Source organism: Ambystoma mexicanum, chromosome 8 (assembly GCF_040938575.1).
Source record: "Ambystoma mexicanum isolate Mex_15411 chromosome 8, UKY_AmexF1_1, whole genome shotgun sequence".
Classification (NCBI taxonomy): Eukaryota; Metazoa; Chordata; class Amphibia; order Caudata; family Ambystomatidae; genus Ambystoma; species Ambystoma mexicanum.
The window spans coordinates 778,102,038-778,124,108 of NC_090929.1; the positions used below are offsets into that span (position 1 = coordinate 778,102,038).

General features: G+C 47.5%; 1 protein-coding gene across 1 annotated transcript in view; it reads right to left on the reverse strand.

The window, feature by feature from the left end:
* The window catches only part of HK1 (hexokinase 1), a 1,159,884-nt gene that overhangs the window by 895,024 nt on the left and 242,789 nt on the right, over window positions 1-22,071 (reverse strand). The window contains exon 8 of the mRNA XM_069610605.1: window positions 3,899-4,054. Within this exon, the coding sequence (XP_069466706.1) occupies window positions 3,899-4,054 (156 nt within the window). The remainder of the gene's footprint in view (window positions 1-3,898; window positions 4,055-22,071) is intronic.

The window sequence follows — 22,071 nt, forward strand, 5'->3', positions numbered from 1 at the left end:
AAAGACAGCCAGATACACACCTAAACAGGGAGACGGTTCTTGACCTCCTGGCCCTCATCCAGGATGACATTTGGAGCTGTATCGGCATCAGGACAGCCATAACAATGCTGTTGAAGCTGGTGTTGGTCCTACACTTCCTGGCCACTGGCACGTTCCAGGACTCTGTGAGCCAGCTGCATGGCATATCACAGCCTGCTTTCTCCACAGTGCTCTGCAGGTACTGGAGGCCCTCCTGCGCAATGTCAGACAGCACATCGCCCTCCCAACCACCCACCCACGGGTAAACCCCACTAAGGCCGCTTCTATGCGATTGCGGGCATGCCCAATGTGTTGGCAGCATTGAACTGCACACATGTTGTGCTGGTGGCCCCCCACACCGAAGAGGAGGTCTACAGGAACTGGAAGCAGTACCATTCCCTCAATGTCCAGGTGACCTGTGACGCTAATCTGACCATCAAGCACTGCTGTGCCCGGTTCCCAGGATCAACCCACAACTCCATTGTCCTGCGGAACAGCACCCTGGTGGCTTACATATCGCGTCACAGAGGACAACGGACCTATATGTTGGGTAAGTACATGTACATTAACACCTACATTTCAGCATGGGAGGCAGGCAAAGAGGGGGGGGTTATTTCCACAAATGCATGTCCGTCAATCATCCCGCCGATGAAGGACCAGCCAGCGCATGCCTCAATTGACAGGCCACAACACGCAGGAGCAGCACATTACTGGAGAAGTATCAGCACTGACCGGGTCATTTCAAACTATAAACGACATCCACATGCAAAGCACTACAGGTACCAGAATGCAACACTGCCACCCCTCCAAAGCAGGAGTATCAGTAGACTGTGCCACCTAGGGCGATGAGGCGTAGGTCCTGGGGAGACATGGGGCATGCATGCACAGACTGACAGTTGAGAGTACGCTGTCACAGGCAACACCACTGCCTAGCATCATTACCTACACATGTATATGTCAATGTAAACGCCATTGGGTCTTGGACCGCGCACTGATGTAATTTGCATAGTTTCTTTGCACTCTCGTTGGAAGCATTGTTGGGGCGGATTGTCAGTCGGATTGAGACGGAGAAGAGCAAGAGGGCTTTGATGTGCTGTTGGCAGCTTCAGTGTCGTTGAACCGGTCACTGAGTGATGGGGACTTTTGTGTTTTCTAGCCGTCATGTGGTGTTGATGTATTAATGTGTACGGTCTCTCCTCATTGCGGGTGTCGTGAAGTGCATGCAGTGAGTGGTGCGGTAGAGGCATGGCAACCTCCAATTCTGACTATGAGGGTGCATATGCAGACTGGGGAGTCCTCACAATGGTCAGTTGGTGACAATACATTTCCTACCCCCAGCAATGCATCTCAGGGAGCAGAACCCAGCACGATACAGATGAAACACAGTGCCTGTCTCACGGGGCAGCAAGGAGTATATGGCACAGCCATACGATTAGACCAGAAGCATGATGTGGCTAACCGACACAGACAGGCTAAGTGTAAGACATGGTAAATCAACACAGTGCTGTGGCGTGCAAGATAAGGCTAAACTTGTGTCCTTACCCCTCGCAGATGACTCTGGATACCCGCTGCTACCGTGGCTGATGGCCTCCCTGAGGGATCCGCAGGAGCGAATGGTTTACAACAGGGCGCATGTGAGAACCAGGAGGACCATCGTGAGGACCTTTGGCCTCCGAAAGGCACGTTTCAGATGCCTACACCGGTTTGGGTGTGCACTCATGTACAGGCCAGGGAAGGTGGGGCAGATATTCCTGGCCTGTGCAATGTTGCATAACATCTGCGTCAGGCACAACATACCCCTAACCCGAGATCTGGACATTCCTCCGCCAGCGGATGATGATGATGATGATAATGCAGTACCAGCCAGGCCCAGGCATGTGTGCATGGAGGCCAGGGATGGGCGCATCGCCTGTCAATAACTTATTGATAACTTCATATGAGTACTCCTTTCACTCTCACTTCCCTTGCACCTTCCTGCATATGATGTGCACACACAATAAATACTGGCACCAAAGGAAGAGATGTCCACTCATTGCTTCAAGTGAAAACTAGTGTGTATCGATCTAAAATGTCAAACTGCAACACTCTGTCCCCCCTCCCCTTCCGCACACACCCTGTCCCCACATAACCCCCTCTTCACACACACACACCTCCCTCCCACTCCCCACACACCCTGTCCCCATACAACCTCCTCCCCACACTTCCTGTCCACACACACCCCAAACACCCAAAAGTACCAGTGTCAATCACAGAAGTGTCTCATTGTAGGCATCATGGCCATGGGGCCCTTGGTTGGCCCAGGTGTGGCTGTCAGTCGCTGGGAGAGGCACTTCGGGCTGCCCTGCTGCAAGCTTAATAGGGTGGTCACAGTGGAGGGTGGGTCAGGTTCCTGGACTCCCAAGCACTCAAGGGTGACCTGCAGGGTGTGGTAGAGGGACTCTGCCATTGCCAACACCCCTGATTCCCTGCTGGACCCTTTGGGCAAGGATAACAAGGGCAGCGTTCGTGTGTCCCAGGGCCCATGCGCACCTGCAGCTGCTGGCTGCATGCACTCCCTCATGAGGCAAGACTTGTTCAGCTGTTGCTGCACCATCTCAGCCATTGCTCCATGCCGTTCCTCAATGCCACAGATCCGTGCATCCATGTCCCGGATGTTGGGCATAGGTAGTGGAGGAGGGCTGTGCAGGATGGCCGGGCTGAATGATGGTGTTGGGTAGGAGGTGTGCTCATCTGATTCATCCTCATTTTCCTCCTCCATGCCATACCTGCCAGGATATGGTGGTGGCTGGTGTGGCATCAGTGGTATGTAATACATGGGAGGCTGGGCAATTCCACAGGAGTTGTCTAGGCCACAGGAGTCGGCTCGGCCACAGGAGTCGGCTGGGCAATGCCACAGGAGTTGGCTAGGCCACAGGAGTCGGCTGGGCCACAGGAGATGGCTGGGCCATGGGAGACGGCTGGGCTGTAGGTGGTGATGGTGGAGGTACACCCTTTACACCTGCACTTGCCTAGCCAGATGCTGTAATATGGGAAATCTAACCCTATGTTACATTTTTCCTTAACCCAACATTACATTCTTCCTTCACTGCTTTACTCCTCTATCCAACTCTACAAGGCTTCTTGTAATCTCTGCTCTCTCTCCTCGACTACACTTGTGGCATCTCGCCCTCCCTGTGGTTACTCTCCCTTCAGCTCATTCTCTCTTCTTGCTCCACTTGCCTGGAATTCTCTTCCACCAGACATCTGATTTGTTCAAAACCAAACTAAAAGCCTATATCCTCGACTCTGAGTTACCCTCTTAACCTACATTTCATCTGCCTTCTAGCTAACATTTTTCCTTCGCCTCTAAACAGCCTCTGTCCCTCACTTTCTGTGCCTCCACTCTAGCTCTTCATCCATCATGGTCACATCTCTAACAGAGCTGGCGGTACCACCTAGCACTGCAAAATGTCAAATGTTCTTTGTCCTTGATCTATGTACATCCACCCATGTATTGTCCACCGGTGACTGTTCCATTTACTACCCTTCACAACCTGGCCAGGATGTCACTTGAACTCATCCCATTGTAAGAAGCTCAGTGCTTCCCATAAATTGTTGATTTGTTAACTATTGTAAGTACTTTTGTGATCAAAAGAGCTTTGCGCCTCCATGTATATAAATTAATACATAAATAAATAAATGCTTAATTATCATTAACTAGTAAAGGTCATTTTGTATCAGGCATCCCACAGTGGCTAACTTTGGGTATTTTCAATATGCATCACCGATTTGAGTAATTCCTGCTAAGTTACAAAGTTATATAAACTTATAGTACATTTGTAACATGCTCGTTTACTCAGCAGATGTCAATTCAGGGTGTAAGATTCTGTTGTCTACTTACTTTTCTATTGCTGAAACATGCTTAGTATCAAATTTTCCTTTGGTTAAAAGCTCTGGAGTGATTCTGCCTTCAAAAAGCAGACCTTCTTTGGCCATCTTTACCAGAATGAGCCTGACCAGTTCACCCATATACATTCCACTGACCATCTTCTCAAATCTGAAACAAAACACGGCACACAACAGTGTCAATTTGTTACTAACATAATGGACATGCGTATTTGCTATTGAGAAATAAAAATGTTTGTCAAATCCACAAATGGTCTGTTTAGTCTGTTTTCCTTGCACGTAAATATATTTGTGCAGGTTTTTGTAAGTACATTCCAATTTAAGGGATATTAGCATTTCAAACATACAATTCTTCTGCCCTGCATCACGCAGCCAACACAATAGCATGGATGTAGGTGATCTACAAAGTGGAAAACCAGCGGGAGACCAGTGGAGCGCTTGGAAAGTTGTAGGAGCGGGCAAGGGAAGGAAGTGTTGATGACAGACACCTGCCTTCAAGGTCCTTCTAGTACCCAATGCAATATTTATCCCTCAAGTATACCTAGGCCCATCATCACAGGCAGGAGCGGAGGAATCATTAGGCAAGATCAGCGCTTGCCTAAAAGGTAGAAAAAAACAGGCCAAAAGAAATGGTAGAATGAGAGACAGGGAGCCTTCAAAAAGGCACTTTGCACCTGCAGACTACCATGTGTAAACAGACCGGCCTGTTCCTGAAATAAGGCACATTTTTCTACTGGCTGGCAGGTGGCATGTGAGTAGGCTGAGGCAAGGTCCTTGCCACTAGACGGACCTGCATAGGCAATGTGGCAAAGACGGCACCACCAACTGTCACAGGTCCACTGCTCTGCTGCACCATGAATCTTTGCATCAACCATGCAGTAGTAGTACACTGTGGATGCAACCCAATAAAGATATGCTTACCACCTAACCTCACTGAGAATCCAGCTCAGCTAGCCCATCTAGCAAGAGGTACACCTTATAGCTAAACAGAATGCCGTCCCACCTGTTCACAGATGAAATGGTACGATTATACATGCTTCCACAGTAGATCATTTAAGTTTGAGTTGTTTTTGTATCTCACAGGAATGAGTTGGGTGAGCTAAACATCGTGCTAGTCACAGCCTGACATTCCGTTATGGGTGATACAGCAGTTCCTCCTTGTGAGGTAGAACAACAGTACTTCTAGCAACAAGTAGATAAACGGGTGCGTACCTCTATGCTTCTATCCAGATGCACCGTAGATGGAACTGGAATGTATGTTGCCGCAGCCGTTTCACCGCATTTGGTGAAAACGTCAATTTCGCTGCACTTTTCCCAGCATTTTCTTAGAAGGGTATTGGGTAAAGGTACATTTAATATTGTTTTTTTTAGAATAGAGGTGGTAGGGGCGGGGCTTGCGTCAAGGGAGAATTGCATTTTGTTTTTCGTAGTCGAAAAGGGGACGTCGACAAGGCGTGTCTGTAACACTATCCCTATAGTGACGTGCAGTGTACCCACAATCCCCCAAGCGTCGAGGTCCCTCTGTTTGTATTTTTTCTGCCCTGAGGGAGCCTATTAGACGTGAGTGAGTACAGAAAAGAGAGATATAGAAGAAAGTCTATGTTCTTTCCATCCGAGCGGGGAGGAAGGGTGGGCGCATGTGAATCTAAGCAGATACAACCATCAGAAATGCTTTTACAGTAAATAATGCAGTGTCATATGGAGAATTACTCAGGATTAAACGGAAATGCACAAAAACTCAGGATTTTGAAAACCATATCGAAGAAAGAATATGAAAAGGTTCCCCTCGCCTTCTGAAAAGCCTTCTGGTAGGCTAGGAGTCCCTCTCGACAGAGGGGGCAGTTCCTGCCTTCCTTCTGACTTTTTCGGTGCTCCCCGGCTTTATGAGCGGTGATCGACGTTTCTTTCGCCCTCCTTCTGTGGCTATCGGTGAAAATAATCTGTGCCAGGCTCTCGACAACTAAACTGTCTGTCGAGGGGACCTCCGGCGTCGACGTTACAAGCGTCGCTTGCTCTACGCCGACAGGCGCTCTCTGACGGTGCGCGTCGTCTGGCGGTTTAGTGATAGCGCCCTTATCTGGGGGTAGCCCAGTCGCTAGTCGCGTTTGCGGTTGCGAGGGGGGCTTAAGGCTCTTATGGTCTGAGGAGGCCGCCGGTAGGACCTGCGTCTCCGCTGGCGCTAATGCTCTCTTCGTCTTCGACGAGGAAGAGCCGTGGGTCGTGTGTTTATGGGAGTGTTTTCTGTGTGCGTCCTTGTCGCCGGGGTGTTCATCCCCATAAGCAGGGCGTGAGCCGAGCTTGTAGGGGCCGGGGACAGACGACGAGGAGCGTGAACGCTCCTTAGAGAGGTCTACAACTTCCAAAACGGATGTTGGGTTGTCACATTCCTCGTCACTTTCAGCGGCGGCGGCAGCGGGTGATGAATCAGACCTAGACATGGCGTAGGCTGCCCACCTTTTGACCCTGCGGTCTTTTAAAGTCTTCGGCTTAAGGAGCTGTCAGGCCACACAGCCGTCTTCTTTGTGGTCGAAGGGCAATCAACGGTTACACCGTTTATGCTTGTCTTTCCAGGCAAACTTGCCTTTGCAACGCGGGCAAAATCTAAAGGGTGTCCTCTCCATAGCTGAGGAACCGATTGCATGTGACAACAACCCCGAAGGAAAGGGAGGGGAAAGGGAAAGGCATTCTCAAAGAGAAACAATAAATGTCCCATGACCCCACTCTCCCTACTGTATTTGGCCATCGAGGCCAGGCCACGTGTTCGGCGAACACCGAACAACCTCCTCCGTCGAAGGCACCGCCATCGGAGATCTTGATCGGCGGTGAACAGCTTTGCAGCTACGACGCCAAAGGAGGTATGTAAGTAATAATATAAGTTAAAAATGACCAAAGGTCAAATAAAGTTTTTGCAATGTCTCTCGAGGAGCTCCGCGTAAAGGCGACCAATGTATGGTCGTAAAAAAACAATCTGAGGGACCTCGACGCGTGAGGGATTGTGGGTACACTGCACGTCACTATAGGGAAAGTGTTACAGACACGCCTTGTCGACGTCCCCTTTTTGACTACGAAAAACAAAATGCAATACCCCGCAGTGACCACTGGATGTCGGACTATGCACAGCATGTGATTCTAAGCAGATTAACAAACATCAGAAGGTATATTTCTAGTAATATGGTGAGGGTGGTTACTTGTAGCATGTAATATGCTGTTGACTGCTGTTTCTTTGATGTAAAGTGTGGTATGTATTTTGTTGTCTTCTGTATAGAGTTTTAGTTTTAGATTCAAAAAATTGATATTACTTTTGCTGTATTGAATTGAATATTCAAGTGGAACTGTGATAAATGAACTGTGACAAATAACAGAACCTAACAAAGGAAAGTGGAACTGTGACAAATAACAGAACTTAAAAAAAGGACAATATTCAAGTGAAACTGTGACAAATAACAGAACCTTATACAAGAGTGGAACTGTGACAAACAACAGGAACCTAACAACGCAAAATATTTAAGTGGAATTGTGACAAATAATAGAAACCTTATACAAGAAATGAACTATAAATAACAATCGAACAATTTAAGGTCAAAATAAAGGAATCTCCTGAAGAACAGTCAGACATATAGACGGGGAAACCCATGTCGAGGAACCTAACACAAAAAAAGAATATACTATTGGACAGTATCATTGCAAAAAAAATATTGCAACAAATAAGATAATGCAAACACTAAATAAAGGCGCCTTTTCATAAATACAGAAATTGTTTTGTTTTTACTAATTTCATACCCTGGTCAGCCTGAGAGCATCTGTATTTCGATCTAGAGAAGCCAATTCAACTTAATACCATTTCCGAACACCACTGGGCACCAGTAGCCGCTAAAAGGCTGACATAATGTTTTTAGACCATAGTATCTCTCCAGGACTGAAATCTCTTCACTGGCTCCCAGTGGCTGCACGGATTAAGTTAAAAACCCTCTGCATTGTCCAGAAGGCCTTCTGGGGGCTGGGGCCTCAAAACCTTCAAGTCCATTTTCATAAATATCTTCCTTCTCGAGCCCTTCGCTGCTCCGCCTCCAGCTCAAACAGGGTCAGTCGTTTCTCCTAGCAACGAGTTGGTGGTAGATCTCTTTCCTCAGCTGGGGCCTCCCTTTTGAACAGCCTCCCTGCCTCACTGAAACTTGAGGAGATCCATCTCCGGTTTTGTAAGCACCTCAAGGCATTCTTCTTTGCTTCTTTCTCTCTTCCTCTCCCCTACTGAACTCCTGGTGGAAATTGAAACTGCGCTGGTCATCTTGGTACCCTCTGATCTCGAGCCCAGGTCCCCTCCCCTCCAGTTGCACTCCTGCACTGGTTGCCCCCCTGGAAACTCTTGCACTCAAGGTCTGCTTCTGAATACCTACAGTCCCTTACCAGCACTTGACAATTGATGTCTGCACTTACCCTTGCCACTAGCTGGCTTCCCTTTTTATTTATTTGTTTTATTTGTTCTACTGTGTGATCCCATGTACTGCACTGCCCCCTCCACTTCCCCCTTGCACTTTTCCCCCTCGCACTTTTCCCCCTCCCCTGCACTTGTGCAATCTCAATGTCACCTGGCCTAGTAAGATTGTTGTCTGTCTTCTCTTTGATACCCCTCCCTTACCTTGCCACGCCTTGAAACACTTGTGTATAGGCACGTTATAAATGCTATATCATATCACTATTTTCAACTTCCTGTACTCTCTAAGTGCCTGACACTCGCTTGTGCTGCTATTCCTTCCTGCTTACTCTGCTTTCCTGCACTATCACTTTCCTCACTTTGCCAGCAACCTATTCCTTCCTCCTAATGCTCTGCACCCTGAAGTGCAACTGCAGCAACTTTTTATCCACCATGACCTCAGTCCACACATTTCAAACCTCAATCAGCTGTGGTATGTGGCCTGCTCCATACAGGGGCTGGATAGCAAAATGCACAGTCTACTAATCAGATGCATTTCTTTGTGCTGTAATTGGTGGCATGGCTACATGGGGCGAACAATTAAAATAAGTGTCTGCTATTTTGGCATTCACAATTCTCATGTAACCATTGCAGCATTCTGAGTTCCCTGCTGCAAGTGACCGATCAATGCAGCACTTGTCAACCTCCAAGGATAGCCCTCGTCTGCCAAAAGAGGGAGGTATTGTGCTGTTTGTCTTGCGCTGAATAACTTTACAATATTTGGCCACTGTCTTTCTCACATGTCCTACTTTATAAATTCATTCAATGGTGTATCAGCTCACGGATTTGTATAGTGGCCCATCCAGGCCGAGGTGTGCCCATGCGGTAGTGAGCAGGGCTTGTGATCCCTGCTGTAGCAGAGGAGGGAATGAGGCGGTCCCCGGAGCCACTGAAGACAGAGGTAAAACCCTCCCCACGGAACGGCCTAGAGAGCCCAGCAGCACAGTGCAGTACTCCCAGGGGCCTGCACGGTTACACAGTGAGGAGGTGGGCAGCAAGCTGGGGAGAGAGAGCCCACCACTGGGGTTGAGCCCACATGGGTGATGAGGCAGACTTCCATCCAAGTTCCTCTCTGGAGTTATATATCGGGCTGTACCTTGTCCCCATTTCTACACCAACGGTCTGAAAGAGGCAACGTCCTGTTTAAATACCTTGCCCTTTGCTGGACCTACCTATATATGCATGGGCTATGTGATGAATATCACCTGATTGACACCGAAGCACTGATATAGTGAAGCACACAGTGTGCCTTTTTCCACCGAGAACTTGCAGAGAGCGGACCTGACCCTGCCTGCCTCGGAACAGTGCTATAACTGCAGGAGCAACCTGTCTGTCGAAAGACATAATACCGAGCAACCCTGAGACCATACTGAGTATCAGGCCTACATAAACTGATGCCGGCCATTTAGCTAATATGGAACAAAACTCTGCCTGGACAGGTAACCGGCCCACAGTGACTTCCCAAAACCTGTGTGACAACACGTGTGATGCTCAGCCCGGAGTAGGGCTGCGGAACAGGACGCCCACAGCTGCACAAGGCTTACAAGGAAGCAGCAGTGACCCGAGCGGCTGTTGAAATGTGGGAGATGGCCTAGGAGAGGAAAGGAAGAGATAATGCCTCCACCGACCGCTGCATGGGCATACAAGAGCGTGCGCATGGGCAGGAGCCCAGAGTTGAAAGAGGTTGGGGCTGCACTGCGGCAATCACAAGGTGGAAATATGAAGAGGGTCAATATGGCTAAATTCCCAGCAGAGGTTGACATTTTACAGTTGTGAGAAAGGCATGGTATCAAGAGATGACACAAACACAAGTGATACAGTTTTTTTTTTTACTTGTTTATTTTAAACCAGCACATAGATGACAGTTAAATTAGCAGACATCAAATCAAACAACCAATTGCCTCCAGTTCTCTGGCCGAACATGCACACAGCTTCTCCCCTTTCTAGCCCTTCTCAACTATCTTCGGGGTCTGGCAGGGCCTGGGCCAGGGCGCATCCATCGCAGTCCGGATGGAGTGCTCTTGCTACCAGACGTGGTTTATACGTTAATGCAGGGAAGTTCTGATCATAGTCTAAGACCGGGGCCCAGATGACCGAGAAGCAGTGGAGGAGGCCAGCGTTGGCCGCAGTGATTTTCTCTGCTATCAGAATGTCCCACGGTTTCAGCCACCATAGAGTCATCAGGGGGCCCTCCATGGACTTCCATGTACGCGCCACTGTGATCTTCGCGGCAAGCAAAAGTTGTGTTAGAAGGATAGCTCTTTTGCCGGTTCTCGGATAGATATTCAGAGTTGGGACTCCCAGGAGGATGGGTTCCAGTTCCAGCGGGATTGTCACCTGGGTAATGTCTGTGATTATAGCAATGCATTGGGACCAAAACTCCTTTACCACTGGGCACGTCCACCACATGTGAAAGTAGGACCTTGGAAGGCCACAGCAATGCCAACATAGGGGGTCCAGGGCCCGGTGGAATTGGTGCAGCCGGAGCGGGGGTAGTACCACCGTAGGAGCAGCTTATGAGGGCATTCCCGATTGGTGACACAGAGGGAGGAAGAGTGGGTCCTGGACCAGATGTCTACCCAGGTCTGGTCCTCTATGAGTGCCCCAGGTCTGCCTCCCACTGGGACATGTAGGAGGCCTTAGCAGCGAGGAAGTCCACTTGCAATAGCTTATAGAGAGTAGAGATTTTACTTGCAATGGCAAGTCTTTGATGGCGAGTTTGAGGGGGCTAGGGACGCGCTGCGCGACAGAGCAGGTCAACGGATGGGCGCACCAGTGTCGAAGCTGCGAGTAGGTGAATTTATCCATTTCGGTTAATCGAAAAGTTGACTTACATTGCTCAAAGGAGCGCGGTTGGCTTCCCTCAAAAAGCTGACCCAGGGATTCAAGGCCACCTGCAACCCAGCTCCTGAAGCATTTGAGGGGCAGGATCCTGGCGAGAAGGCCGGTTTGTGAAAGACTGGGAAGGAGGGGCCCAAGTCCCCCGGGATGCCTTTATGTTTCCAAACCCAATCCCATGCTTTCAAAGTGTGTTTAGTGGAGGACAAGGTGCCCGGCCAAGACCGGTGCAGCAGGGGGTGGGGGTGATGTGTGGAAGGAAGCAAAGTGGTAGAGGCAGGCAGGACTGCTCTATATCTACTCATTTTGGGTGCCCGAGGCGATGGCCCATGCATGAGTATGGCCTAACTGTGCTGCCGCCTGATATTTCTGGAGGTTGGGGACCCCCAGGCCTCCGAGCCTTGAGCTGCTCATAATGGTCTTCTGAGGGATTTGCGGTTTCTTACCCCTCCAAATGAATCGGAATATTTTTCTTTGGAGGCGTTAAAGCGGGGGCCGCAGGATTGTAGTGGAGATGGAGGCAAAGGCATAGAGGAACCGCAGGAGGAGGTTCATTTTGCAGGCAGTGATTCGGCCAAGAAGCGAGATCTCCTGCGGGGGCCATCGGTCGAGGTCTCGCTCCAGTTCCTTGAAAAGTGAAGGGAAGTTCGCCAGATAGACGTCCCCCGGACGGGTGGGAATCTGGACCCCTAGATAAGGGATAACCTTTTTGCTTCATTGGATTGGGCATAGGGATTTAAAGGACTCCCGCTCCCCTGGCCCCAACCCAATTCCGACTGCTATTGATTTTCCAAAGGTTATTGATAAAGTCTGATACCCTCCCAAATCAGCGAGGGCTGACTCCAGTGAGGCAGGGATGTCTGTGATCGATAGCAACACATCATCAGCATAGAGTGCAATTTTGTGTTGGGAGGGGCCCACTTGGCAGCTTTTGATCTGAGTGTTTAGATGGATTTGTTGGGCAAGGGGTTCCATGGCCAGGGCAAAGAGTAGGGGGGAAAGGGGGCACCCTTGTCTGGTTCCACAATTCAGCGGGATCGGGTCGGATAGAAGGCCATTGACTCTAAGGAGGGTTTTTGGGGATTGATAGTTGGCTAATACCAGCTTTTGAAAGGCGGGTCCAAACTGGAAGGACTCGAGGGTAAGCCGCAGGAACGCCCAGTCCACTTTGTCAAATGCCTTGGTTGCGTCTAGGGCCAGTAGGGCCAGCTTCCGCGATTCCTGTTTCACAACGTCTATAAGGTTCAGGACCCTCCGAATATTGTCCCCAGTCGACCTGTCCATAATAAACCCCATCTGGTCTGGGTCTATATTATCAGGAAGGACGCCCATTAAGCGATTCGCCAGGACTTTTGAGTATTTGTTGGCGCCAAGGTTTAGTAGTGAAATGGGTTTATACGAGGTATTGTCTCTAGGGTCTTTCCCTGGTTTAAGGATGAGGACTGTGATTGACTCCTACATTGAGGGGGTGATAGATCCTGAGGTGGCAAAGGAGTTGAATAGGGTTGTCAGAGGCGCTATAAGTTGGGGGCGGAAGACTTTGTAGAACCGTGTTGTGTATCCGTCTGGACCAGGGGCTCTGGGTTTGAGGCTCTTAATGGCTGTGTCGATTTCCTCACCTGTAATGGGTGCTTCGAGGCTCTCTCTCGCCACGTCCTTAAGGCGAGGCAGAGTGGCGCCTTGTAGGTAGTCCTGTTGTTCTGTGAGCGTCCTCGGGGATGCTGACATGGTGTCCCAGAGGTGAGCGACCCCTAGCTGTAGCTTATCCTAGTCTGCACATTGGACTCTGCCCTGGGGGTCGTGCAGACCCAAGATAGTGTTCTGCTTCTTTGCCTTGGCGAGTTTGTCAACCAAGAGTTTGTTCGCCTTATTGCCTTTAGCATAGTATCCTTGTCTGGTTTTAGTCAGCAGCTGGGCGTTGTCCTCGGCGTATAGTGCCTCCAGCATCTTTTGCGCAGCCAGTAGGGCCCGGTGGGATCTTGGGGGCCAGTTTTTGCACTTACAGAGGGCCTCCGCCTCGCGGACCTTGTTTTCCAGGACTATGCGGGATTGCCGCCTGCGTTTGTGGAAAGCTGCTCCCTGGTTGATTAATGCTTCCCGGAGCACTGCTTTCATCTCATCCCAAGTATTAGCTAGGGATGTGTCCTTGTTCCGTTTTTTTTTCCTGAAGAAATCCTTGATCGTCCTTCCTATGGAATCCCTCAATGACAAGTCGTTGAAAATGGGGGTCATGTAAATTCCATCGGTGTCGGGGGGGGCTCAGCATCATGGGCCCGGAGCGTTAGGGCGTCTGGGGCATGGTCAGAAAGGATCCTGGGGCCAATGGTGACATCATCGGCGAAGGCCAAGACCTGAGGGGAGGTCAGCAGAAGGTTGATTCGAGAATGGGTCCTGTGGACGAATGAGTAGAAAGAATAGACTCTTTCGTCGGGGTAGAGCACTCTCCATGTGTCCATCACATCAAGGGCCCTAAACAGGTGGAGGAGGGCTGCCACCAGATTGAAGTCTTTGCGGGCCAGGGGATGCGATTTGTCCTTAAGTGGGTCAGGGACCCCATTGAAATCTCCTCCAATGATCGTCTGCCCCTTGATGAACGGGAGGAGAGACACTTCCAAGTCACTACAGAATCCCTCCTGTTTGTCATTTGGAGCATAGATCGAGATGAGGGAGTAAAGTTGGCCATAGAGCAGGCATTTGACCACCACAAAGCGGCCTTCAGGGCAGAGCAGAGTATCCAGGATTCGTGGTCTGAAGCCTTTTGCTAAAAGTATGGCAGTACCCCCTTTCTTAGAGCCGTTGGAGGCCAGGAATTGCAATGGAAAAAATCTGCTGCGAAGACGAGCGGTCTGCTGCAATCAGATGAGTCTCTTGTAAGAAAACCAGGGAGGATTCATCTTTTTGCAGGCAGTGTAGTGTGGATCTCCTTTTGGGGGGGGGGAGGGAGTTCAGACCCCTGACATGAGTGATACAGTTTTAAAACCATTATTTTGCTGGTCAGGATGGTTTTACGCCTAACTTGCCCTAGCTTTTAGGTGGAAATGTCCTCTAAAAGAAAGTAAGTTAAGAATCTAAGTCTGTTAGTCTAAAATAAAATGTTGTCTGTGTCAAAACCTATACTTGCCCTCACTTCTATATAATAACAATGTGCCTGGAAATGGATAAACTCAATAGTGTTCAAAGTAAAATAAGGATGGCACTGGAGAACTTCTGTAGCTCCCTTGCCCAAGTTCTCTCGTGATTGGATAATCTTGATTGTGGAAACGGCTGAGGAAGAGACCAAAAAGCAGGGAGACGAGCTGGCCGAATTGGAAAAACTGTTTTTAGATAACAAAACTATAAAGATGCAAAAAAACAGCTAGAGGATCTAGAGAGTCAGATCAAGAAATTTAAACAATTAAATTTGGACTGCAAAATATCAAAATTACAAAAAGACATATCCAATTACAAAGAGCATAGAACGTATCCTTATTTGAGAGAAGGGTTTTTCACAGATCTAGCCAATGCTCAAACCAATAGAAGAAATAATAGATTTGTGTCTTTTTCTAATACCTCAGGATCATCGAGTGGATCAGACACCTCTCTGAATAATCAAGCAGGGCCCAGTACGGGCAGTACTGGCGGTAGAGGTGGCCAATCGAACCAACAGGGTTTTTTCCGAGGCAACCAAAGGGGCCGCCCGAGACAGGGATCAGGCCCTGGGATACGCACAAGACAATGGTACAAGAACCAATGAACAATGAACAGATCCTGATTGTTAATTTGTCTACTGTGACTTTGAGTGCAGTTGAATTGAGTTTGCTGTCTTAAGTGTTGTCTTTCGTGCCAGTAGCAAAAGAAGATTGCTTTAATACAGAAGTTAAATTACACAGATTCTTCCGTAATATACGCCTTAAACATTACTTTGAGATGTTTTTACCGAAACACAAAAAGGATAATAGTCAGAGGGGTGAAACGGTGGAGAGTGTGCCCAATATCACAGGGTTTGAGAATAAATCTATTTTTAATCCTCCACCCTATGCATGTCCCCCAAAGATTGAGACCTTTGAGAACTGAGTAACCAGGGAAGTTCTTAATGTTATTAAGAAGAAAAATTATGCCCCTAATAATTTGACTAAGCTTAAGAGGGAAGGCTTGAAGAAATTATGCTTCATGGAAGAGATTACGATCAAAACGGTGGATAAAGGGGGTGGTATAGTGATTCTGCCGACAATTGACTATGATAGAGAATGTCTACGTCTATTGAGCGATGAAGGATCCTATATCAAATTAGACTGTGACTCCACTGCCAGACTCCAAGAGGAGATTCAGAGCCTGATGACACATGCTGAGAGAGAATTGTGGATAAGCAATGAGGAGGGTCGTTTTCTCAAGAAAACCCACCCGAAGAAGGTGGCTTTTTACATCTTGCCCAAAATCCATAAAAATAAGATCAATCCACCGTAGACACCTATAGTGGCAGCCATTGATGCCATGCTGGGACCACTGTCAGTATATGTGGAATTTTTCCTTAAACCTTTTGTACTAACCATGCCATCCTGCGTAAAAGAATCTGGAGACATAATTAGGATTACGCAAGATCTATTAATTGTTACGGGGGACATTTTGGCTACAACGGACGTCGAGTCTCTTTACACTTCGATTCCCCAGATGGAATGTCTGGAGTTATTAGGCAATTTTCTGGATAAAAGACCGGCACCCAGTGTACCACCAACAGGATTTATTTTGGAATGTGCGTGAATAGCCATGACTGAAAACATTTTCTTGTACAAACAGTCCTTTTATAAACAACGGAAAGGTCTGAGCATGGGGGCAACTTTTGCCCTAGATGTTGCTAATCTGTTTATGGCTGATTTCGAGGAGAAATACATTTCGGGGAGAGAAAACTTACTTACTTAAACAACAGAATGACCTGTTCCTAGGCTTAGGGGCCTGGTATAGATACATCGATGATGTATTTATTGGGCCTCATTCCGAGTATGGAGGTAGTCATGACGCTATTTGCGCCATGACTGCCTCCCATACCGGTACCGATTCCGGTTTGGTGAGATGGGGTCTTACCGGTCCATTCCGACCTTGGAGGGACCGGTAAGTCCCCATTTATCAAACCATTCCCCTGTCATAAATCACCAATGTATCAATTGAAAAGGATACGGTAACCAAAAAAGGATACAATTTGGTAGGGCTCTTCCGGATCCTATTTTCACACGACTTGATTGTAGGTAGGTCAAATTAGACCTTCCAAATGATACAACTCTCTGACTGAATGAAACAGGCAGAGAGATGGATCACTGGAAAGGGCGTGGGAATTGTGTAGGAAGTATGCCTAGGATAGATAAAGTATCATAAGAAACTGTCCCAATCGAATTACTAAGATAACACAGTATTAGCATTAATTCAGACACTGTCCTTATGGCAAAACTGAAGTAATCCACGAAAGTCTCTTGAAGAAAACCAGGAGTTGAACAAACGACAAAGGAAGGGAAGATTAGTAAGGGAGACTTATCCCGAACGGCACGAGGCTCTCGCTAGATACCGGGTTTGTGCACCACAGGATAGCGTCCAAAGTACTGTGCACAATCACCTTCCAATAGTTCATGAAAGACTTCCTTTCCCACGAAGAACAAAAATTAGAATTTCACCTGTTAACTGTCACATGTACCAAAGGTTCAAAGTAGTTCAGAAAACCACGTGCAGGATTGCATGCGATAGCATACACGCAGCCAGACCAGCCACGCTTGGAGACAGCGTTTCCGCGTGCAGATTTAGCACGCAAACTGGATACACGCAGCCCAGGACAGCCGTGCTTGAAAACAGCATCCGCGTGGAGATTTGGCACGCGAACAGGATACACGCAGCTCAGGACAGCCGCACTTGCAGACAGCGTCCGTGTGGAGATTTGGCACGCGAACAGGATACACGCAGCTCAGGACAGCCGCGCTTGCAGACAGCGTCCGGTGGAGATTTGGCACACGAGCAGGATACATGCAGCTCAGGACAGCCGCGCTTGCAGACAGCGTCCGCGTGGAGATTTGGCACGCGAACAGGATACACGCAGCTCAGGACAGCCGCGCTTGCAGACAGTGTCCGCGTGGAGATTTGGCATGCGAACAGGATACACGCAGCTCAGGACAGCCGCGCTTGTTGACAGCGTCCGCGTGGAGATTTGGTACGCGAACAGGATACACGGCTCCAGGAATTAGCGTGTGGAGGAAAACACGCTCAAAAAAGGCTAAAGAAGTTGCTGAAGGGAATGTGAGAACGCAGGTCCGGAGTTCAGCTACAAAACGCCAAAATTGACTTAATCAGAAGCAGCGATCGGAGTTTCCACGCTGCTTATGTCCGCACTGCCGTGATACACGTGACGGAACTAAGTCACGTGAATTTTAACGATGTGAAAAATGCAGACGTCGTTTTCCGGGCAATGCATCGAACAACCTCCATTTTGAGTAGAATGGTCTAGTGGTTTTATGGGCGTAACTCATTTTGTATGGAGAGGTCGTTCCTGGTCCAGAGATATGTCCAACAGGCATGACAGTGCCACCCCCCAAAGGAGCAGCCTCTCCCCTTTTCGAGTGGAATCGCCTTAATAAAGCAGGAGCATGAATGTTAGACAGAGGTTCCCAGGATCTATCCACGGGACCATAACCTTTCCAATCCACCAGATAATACGGTTTCCCAGACCGTAGCCTCATGTCCAGTATGTCTTGTACTTCATATTCGTCTGACCCTTTCACAGAAATAGCAACAGGCCGTATAGGCAATCTAGTAGCATCCGAGCACGGTTTGATGAGTGACACGTGGAATACAGGATGCACTAGCCACCGTTGTGGCAATGCCAGACGGACAGCAGCCGGATTTATAACGTGGAGCACTTCATATGGCCCGATGTATTTAGGCAACATTTTCTTTTTACCGGGTATCCTCAAGTTTTTTGTGGACAGCCATACCTTCATACCTGCTTTGTAGACAGGTGCAGGGATTCTATGAGCATCGGCATAGGTCTTATCTCGTTTTTTAGCTCGCTCCAATTGCTGCTTAACTTTCGTCTGTAGACTCTTTAGATCTCTAATATTACGTCCTGCTGCAGGAGTATCCAAAGACAAACTGGAATCCAAAGGAATGGATCGTGGGTGTTGCCCATACAAAGCATAGAAAGACGAAGTACCTATGGCACTATGGTAGGAATTGTTATAGGCGAACTCCGCTGCCGGCAGAACATTGAGCCAATCTGACTGAAACTGCAGGCACAAACATCGCAGATATTGTTCCATAGTGCTATTGACTCTCTCAGTCTGTCCATCCGTTTGAGGGTGATAAGCACTAGACAACCTGTCATCAATTAGTAATGCCGAATTTAGTGCTCTCCAAAAACGTGACGCAAATTGTGAGCCCCTGTCAGTGATTATCACTGAAGGTAGACCAAAAGAACTGAATATATGCCGGATGAATAGATCAGCCAGACCTGCAGCTGTTGGTACACCAATATAGGGGATAAAAAGCGCCAATTTTGTAAAGTAGTCCACAACCACCCATATGGTATCGTAGCCTTTATTTCTTGGAAGTTCTACCACAAAATCCATTGATATCATGTCCCATGGCTTTTTAGGAACAGGTAGGGGCTGGAGTAAACCCACTGGTTTGCCAGGAGTGTTCTTGCATTGACTGCATACAGAACATGTTGAAACATAATTTATAACATCTTGTGTTATAGACGGCCACCAACACCATCTTTTCAGCAACTCTAGAGTCTTCTTCTGTCCAGGATGGGCGGCAATCAAGGAATCATGACCCCAACTGAGGGCCTTGTTCCGAGTGGTACCAGTTGGTAGATAGAGTACTCCTTGTTTGAAAGGCAAACCATTGTATATATCAATATTCAATTCCTGAATCAATTGTGGATTTAGTTTCACCCACTCCTGTAACTCGTTTTTTAGGGAAGGTTGTGCAGAACTACATATCACGTGATCTGCCAACAACTTATTTTGCACCGATGGTTCTTCTTTCACCTCTTCACCGATGCGAGACAAAGCATCCGACTTGACATGTTGTCTGGCAGGGCGATAAGTAATTCAAAAATCGTATTGAGCAAAAAAGACATGCCATCTGGCCTGTCTAGCTGTAAGACATTTCATAGTTTTGAATGCCTGAAGATTTCTATGATTCGAATACACCAGCACCTGATGTTTGGCCCCAAGAAGATGATGTCGCCATTCTTGGAAAGCATCCTTGATTGCAAGTAATTCACGCTCAGTGACAGTATAGTTTTGTTCATATGAGGTAAGCTTACGTGAGAAGAAAGCAACTGGATGCTCCTCCTTGGTTTCTGCACAAACTTGCGAAAGTACAGCTCCTGTAGCGACACTGGAAGCGTCTGCTTCAACGATAAACTGACAATCCTGATCAGGATGTTGAAGTACAGGTGCAGTGGTAAATGCTTCCTTTAACCTCTCAAAAGAAGCTTGGGCATTCTGGTTCCAACAGAATGGGACTTTGGAACTAGTTAAAGCTGTCAATGGGGCCACTGTTTTGGAGAAAGAACGAATAAATCTGCGATAAAAATTCACAAAACCTAGGAATGGCTGTAATGACTTGACATTGTGTGGAACAGGCCAATTCAATATGGCCTTCACTTTGGAACGAATCATTCGAACACCTTGATTGGTAATGTCGTAACCCAGAAATTCCACTTCTTGTGTATGAAAGACACATTTCTCGGCTTTAACAAAAAGTTTGTTCTCTCTCAGTCTTTGTAAGACAGCTATCACGTGTTTAACATGTTCTGGAAAAGACGATGAATATATCAAAATGTCATCCAAGTAAATCACCACGAATTGGTCCATCATATCTCTGAAGATATTGTTCATGAAGAACTGAAATGTGGCGGGAGCATTACAAAGACCAAAAGGCATCACTAAATATTCATAAAGGCCGTACCGCGTCTTAAAAGCGGTCTTCCATTCGTCTCCTTTGCGAATGCGAACCAGATTGTAAGCACCGCGCAAGTCCAATTTAGAGAAATACTTGGAAGTTCCTAATTGATCTAACAGAACATTAATCAGTGGTAAAGGGTACTGATTCTTTATGGTGATGTCGTTAATAGCCATGTAATCAATGCAAGGCCTTAGATCTCCTTCCTTCTTTGGAACAAAGAATAAAGGAGAGGCAGCTGGCGATTGAGATGGCCGTATAAATCCCATATCAAGAGCTTTATCGATGTATTCTTTCAAGACAACATCTTCTTTGGGAGTTAAAGAATAAACTCCACCAGTAGGGATTTTAGCTCCAGGAATTAGTTCAATTGGACAATCATACTGCCTATGTGGAGGCAGCTGTTCTGCCTGACCTTTGTCAAACACATCAGCAAAATCTGCATATTCGCTTGGTATATGTGTACCGCTCTGATGTACCACACTAATAGTGGAAAATCCCTCCATAGAGGCCAAAATATGTGATTTATTTGACACCACCTGACTGGTAAAGCAATGTTCATTGCAAAAAACGGAAGGATATTGGATCAATCCCGTAACCCAGTCAATGGCGGGATTATGAAGAGTCAACCAATTAAGTCCAAGTAATATTTTGTATTGAGGAGCCGCAATGACATCCAAGACTATTTCCTCCGAATGACCATTTGATAAAGCCATCTGAATAGGTACAGTCTCCTGAGTTACCATACCGGAAATAAAGACTGATCCATCCACAGTATTAACAGTTTCAGGTTTGTTCTTGTCTACAAGGGGTATAGAACATTTCTTGGCATATGTGATATCGATGTAATTATTAGTGGCTCCAGAGTCAACCATAGCCTTGGAAACCAAGTCTTGATCATCGAAACGTAAAGTCATCTCAACAGCTATCGGTGCCTGCGCTGGAAATGTAATGGAGTCCGATGTAACACTCGACACAGGGACTCCTGCTACTGTCGGGTTTTGGCATTTCCCGAAGGCTTAACTGGTTTTTTAGGACATGTCGCCAGTAAATGCTCAGATGAACCGCAATACATACATACATTATTTTTTCTTCGGTTCTCTCTTGCTTCTCTAGACAACAGGCCTCTCTCCGCACCAATTTGCATTGGTTCAGGATCATTCGAAGAAGCTGCCGGTGTATCAGAACGAACCGGTGCATGAAGGAAAGGTTTTCTCTCTCCTTTGCGGGCATTTCTTCGGGCATCAATTTGTAAAATTAAATCAAGAAATGCTGAAAAACCTGTAGGAACCACTGGGACCGTGGACAAGGCATCTTTGAGTTCTTCTGAAATACTCTTGTAGAAAACAGCCGTCTTCTTGTCTTCCGGCCATTGGGTTTCGGCTGTTAATTGGTTGAATCGTGCGATGTAAGCCAACAGAGGTTGAGTGCCTTGTTGTAGATTCAGCAACTCCAGATCTGTGGCTTGAGTAGCGTAGCGCATATCAAAGACTTTGTTCATAGCAGCCAGAAGATCATCGCAATCGTACAACAAGGGGCTATTTGATTCCAATAAAGGATTTGCCCAAGCAGCAGCTGTACCCCGCAAATGGGAAAGCACGAATGCTGCTTTAGTAGTTAGATCGGGAAACGAATTAGGCCGGCAAAGGAAATGAAGTTGGCACTGATTAACAAAGGTTCTATAGGTTTTAGGATCACCTGTAAACCTTTACGGGGGAGCCAAGGGAAACTGTGTGGGCATAACCACTTTAAGAGTTTCCTGTGATAATGATGGCGTCGTAGTCCCAGATCCAGATGCAGTGGCTACTGGAACCTGTGCTCCCTGAGGAGTGGCATGCATGGCATCTTGCATAACATCCATTCGATGCCGTAGCATGTCCTGTGCCGTAATCATTTCATTTCTCAAGTCAGTGATTAACTGAGTCAAAACA